This window comes from Anarrhichthys ocellatus, unplaced genomic scaffold, assembly GCF_004355925.1.
Source record: "Anarrhichthys ocellatus isolate YVR2014 unplaced genomic scaffold, GSC_Weel_1.0 scaffold16, whole genome shotgun sequence".
NCBI lineage: Eukaryota > Metazoa > Chordata > Actinopteri > Perciformes > Anarhichadidae > Anarrhichthys > Anarrhichthys ocellatus.
This window is the reverse complement of record NW_022280046.1, coordinates 9,611,549-9,616,570: the sequence shown is the minus strand read 5'-3', so window position 1 is coordinate 9,616,570 and position 5,022 is coordinate 9,611,549. Positions and strand designations below refer to the sequence as shown.

The 5,022-nt window shown below is 41.9% G+C and overlaps 1 protein-coding gene across 2 annotated transcripts in view; it reads left to right on the top strand.

Moving 5' to 3' along the window:
• Positions 1-5,022, top strand: part of mbd2 (methyl-CpG binding domain protein 2) — a 29,041-nt gene that overhangs the window by 15,271 nt on the left and 8,748 nt on the right. For both annotated transcript variants that reach the window (XM_031855582.1, XM_031855583.1), the window contains one exon: positions 4,800-4,927. In XM_031855582.1, the coding sequence (XP_031711442.1) occupies positions 4,800-4,917 (118 nt within the window). In that variant the 3' untranslated portion in view covers positions 4,918-4,927. The remainder of the gene's footprint in view (positions 1-4,799; positions 4,928-5,022) is intronic.

Sequence of the window (5,022 nt, the reverse complement as noted above, 5' to 3'; positions counted from 1 at the left end):
GGGGAAGTCATGGTCAACATAGAAGCGAGCATTGTTGTAAGATACTTCTTTTTTTCTGCCATGCTCTCCGGAGCGCCTCTTCCTTCGTCCGGTAACTCCCGAACTTGACCACTATCGATCAGGGCTTTGCTTGCGGCCCGTTGGGCTTTGGTGCCAGTGCTCTATTCTGAGGTCTCTGCCACGGGGGAGGTCGAGTGCGTTTTTTAGCAGGTTATCCAGAAAACCAGCCATGTCGGTGCCCTCTTTATCTTCGGGTATTCCGTAAATCCTTAAATTATCCCTGCGCGCTCGGCCGTCCTCGTCTATCAGCCTGGCTTCCAGATTAGCTTGGCGCTGCATTAGCCGTTTAATTAGCGTTGATGTTGCTTGAAGCACTGTCTCATTTTCATCTATTCTCCCCTCTGCCTCGTCCAGTCTGTCATTTGCTCTCTTCAATTCGGTTTTAATGTCAGTGAGTTGTACCCTGTTATCTTTTCTGAAGTCCCGAAGTTCATTGAGAATGCTTCGCAGGCTAGCTTCTGAGCTATCCTCGTCATGAGCATATGGGCCCGGAGAGCTGCCGAAATGGGAGAGATCCCATTTCGGGATCATATTCTATCACGTCTTTGGTCGTCCTACTTCTAGTAATAACCCCTTTCTCCATTATTAAACAAAATTTGCACTGGTATTGGAAAAACTACCGTTTTTTGGGGTTATTTCACAAAACCATCGGGGAGCTCGAAAATTAAGCTGTCATCCTCTCAGTGGCGGACCGGACCTGAATAATATTTTTAAATTAAATTTAATACACTCAGGTTTCGCTGCCCAAGCCGGATTGGTCTGGGATGTCCAGTAAGCTACTGGTCATCCCAGACCAATCCGGTCTTGCTGTGTAACTCACACTAGAGTCATCACTGAGTCAATGCTACTGTTGCGTGATGCTTTAGCATTTAGGAATATCCTGTTATTGCCACTTGAGGCCTCAGCAAAGTAACGTCACAGCAGATATCGAGACCAACCTTTTCTTCCACACTATTCAGAGCACCGTGACTCTTATCAGCTTAAACTATGTTAAAATCCCCAATGTTTTGCAGTTGCGTATCTTGTACCAGCAGTGCATACAGAACCGAACAGTCAGCCTGTCTCTTTTGAAGGGCAGGTACCAGCTGAATGGCTGTTTTCAACAGTCCAGTAAACAAATCACTCTGAGGCTTTGAGTCCCACAAAATGTTGGAGGGAAAGCCATAAAAGCTTTTGTTGTTAACTTTGCTTGTTCTTTATTTTGTGGTTGTTTTCGCTTCATACGTTTTGTCTTCGTAGCAACATCGGCTATCCGTGTGTTCAGTAAGCTATCTGTAAAAATATAACAAAGACTACCAGGGGCCAGTCCACCAAGGCTGAGCAACGCCTCCAATACCAGAAACGACTCAACATCGACACCTTAACTTCTCAATCACAGACTTCGGTAGAGATGAGATTGATTTTAGCTGCTAACATTACAAGCTGAACTGCGTACGGCGAGGCAGTTATCCCATTCATTTACACACAGACATATGGATAGTTATGCAGTATTTGTGAGCAGTTTATGCATTTTTTGTTTTTGCTTTTTTTACTGAAATATCTGGAACGTTACTGTAATGACCCCGAACATCATTTCTGAGTGTCATTATTTTTCTTATGGACTTTTAGGGTATCCACCTAAACAAATATTTTTGTTTCCATTATCATTGTTGAATTTGGGCGTGTTCTTTCAAAAGTGATGAGATGTGTGTGCAGTGCAATGTTGTGTGTCAAAAAACTGTTTTAGTATCACAAAACACATGTCAGCCGTGTATAAACGCCATTTATTATTTCCAACCGTCTCATAAAACCTTGAAGAGGGGGAAGCCAGCGTCTTCCTCTACAGCCGGAGAGCGATTAAATGAGTGCAGATTACTGATGCATGCTGGGTTGTGGGAGTAATAAGTTGTATAGTGAGAAAGGACGATGGGACGGTGATGAGAGAGTGGATGGGCGATGAGAGATGAGAAGTAATGCAGCATGAATGAGGAGGAGGAGGAAGAAGAAAAGCAGCCACCACTACAGTCATGCTGGGGAATTAACGCCAAAGCTGTGATTCAGAATCACATCCAGGTGGACCGAAATCAGTTGTCATCTGAAACTGATCATCTGTAGGTGCATCCATTTCACCTGCCTAAACTGTTAAAGGACAAGCAAATTAGCACATTAGCTACAGGTCACATTTACCTCCACCATCAAATCAGCTTTGAGATTGATTCCCATCGGTGGCCTGATGGGAAGAAGGGGAAATTAACAACAGATTGTAGCAGTACTTTTTTGCTTCTTAGATTTACAACTACCGAGTTAAAGATTGTATGATCATTGTTTTTATAGTAAAAATGTTTCAAGTCTTTAGTTTCCACATGCACAACAATGGTGGAGCAGTTGTAAGCAATGACATTCTTGTTCTAAGGCTTCCTCCAACAATTCTACTACGGTATGTACAAAAAGAGTGAGCAAAGTATACGATGCATCAAATGACGTAGGCGTTGAATGCATGTGAAAGCCGTCGCTCAAAGTTGATCACTTGAGCACTGTGGCGCATTGAGCTGCTAAAGAGACTCAGGAGCTGGTGGGGACCAAACACAGAGCTTCAAGAGAGTGACTGAAAAAGTGATGGTGACGTTTTTCTGTAACTGCTGGATGTGTAAATAAGCAACTGACCGTTTTTTGTCATGTTTGCATTCAAAGACACTTAAATATCTGAGGTTTCAGATTGACTTTCAGATTGTCTGTAACTCGCTATACTGCAAGTTTTCACAGAAATGAACTGAGACCAATGGGTGCATGAAGGGAGGAAGTCAATCCAAAAATGGATGAATGATTGATGGAAGAAAAATGAAGTTTGTTTCTTTGGACAGCTCGGGGGAATCGGACTGTCAAGTCTCGTTCTTCCTTTATTCAATTTCATTTTTATTCGCAGCCATGGGACTTGCAGAAGGACAAATACTATATATATATATTTCATCACCCTGTTGTGACAATTATATATTGCAAGAAAATAAATCAATGCTTATACATTTTAAAAAGAAAGGGGATACGATAAGTCTTCAGATCAGAGACCCTGTAAACCACATAGACAATTAATGCAAGCTGACAGGAGGGGGCACTGTGGGGGCACACACCGACTGTGTGTGTGTGTGTGTGTGTGTGTGTGTGTGTGTGTCCAGTTGAAAACAGCAGAGAACAGCTGGCCAAAGCCATTACAGCAGAATCACTGGAATACATCACTACATACTCCCTGTCCTCTTTGGTCCCTCATTATATTTCCTTATCTCCTTCTTTACTCTGGCTCTCTTTCTCCCTCCTTCCACCTTTCCCTTTCCTTCTCTCCTTCCTGACATTTTCCTTATTTCACTGCTTCCCTCCATCCTTCTCAGCATCATTTCACATTTTCTCATCTCCTTATTTATTCTGCCCTTCCTTTTTTCTTCTCTCCCATTATTTCCTTCCTTCACTCCCTCCTTCCTTATCTTATTTCTTTATCATCCTTTACCTTAATATGAATAATTTAATCTCCTCTCCTTTGTGATGTCCATCCTCTCTTCAGTCATTTGTTTTCACCTTTCCTCCTGTTATTTTCTTTCCTCCTTGTTTTTCTTTCATAAATTAAATTTCATTACTTTCCTACTTTCTTGAATATTTCCCATCTTCCCTCCATTCTCATCATCCTTTTCCCTCCAACAATACATTCTTGTCTTTCGCCTCCCTTTGTTTTTCCATTCCTCCATCTTTCTCTCTTTTTCCATGTCATCCCCTCCTCCCCTTCCTCCCGGTCGCTCCTCTCCTCTTATTTCCCCTCCATCCCTCCCTTCAGCCTCCCTCCCTCTTCTCCTTATTTTCTTATCTCTCCCCTCCATTAATTTCCAATTCTCTCCCTCTTCCCTCCTCTCTCTCCTCAGTTGAATGTGCTTGTCATCCTAAATCGCTCTCATTCCTCTCCTCTCCTCTCCCTCCTCCCTCTCTTACGCTTATTTCCTCTTCTACATCAAACTATTTTTTATTTTTTGTTTTATCTCTTTGCATTCCTTCAATTTTTCAAATTTTGTTTTTCATAAAAATATTGAACTGCATCATTTTTTCTTGGTTCATCTTTAAAACGGTTCCTTCTTAGACAGAAGCAGATAGCATTGTATTGCATGGTAGTGTCTCATTGTACCTTTGGCTGTTTATTAATCCAGATTCAGTCTGCACAAACTGGGAAAAAACATTTCTTTATGGACCTGGTTTTGGGCATAATTACATTGAAACAGGAGAGGGTCAAACACAAAGTTGGGGGCACACTTTTGTCTCATATATCATTGTATGATGTAGGATAACATTTCCCTTCACTGGAACCAAAGGGGCCCAAAGTACATGAAAGTACAGTATATTGACAGTCCTGTTCATATGTATCTCAAAGACTACTGCCTGGATAGTCATGAAATTGCCTGATCCCATTCCTGCTCCCCAGAGGATGAACATTTTAGATTTAAATGACAACATAATCTTTCCACTAGCACCCCCCTCTGAATAAACCTAACATTTGACAGACTAAATAACTTAAACAACTACATGCAAAGTGATTAAGACTATATAGAAAGGCGTCATTGTTGGGGTTTATGTGTTTGCCTCTGGAGTTTAAGGGTCACAGTCCACTGGCTGTTCGAGGATTTCTTTGATGTTTGTCGTTCAGGAAGATTTTATGTTTCAGGTGCATAAAGAGGAGCCATAATAAGACATCCTCTCCCATCTCTGTGTGTGTGTGTGTGTGTGTGCAGGGAGCAGGAGTTGAAAGTTTACCAGGCCAGGAGGAGTCTGGAGGATGCACTGATGGCTGACGGTTTGGCGCGGGCCGCCGAAAACACCCGAGAGCAGCTGGAGGGTAAGACGGCCTGAAGACGGACAGGTGAGACAGATGAACCATGTTATTTATAATCGTGTCTATAATAAGCAGCATATATATATATATATATATATATATATATATATATATATATATAT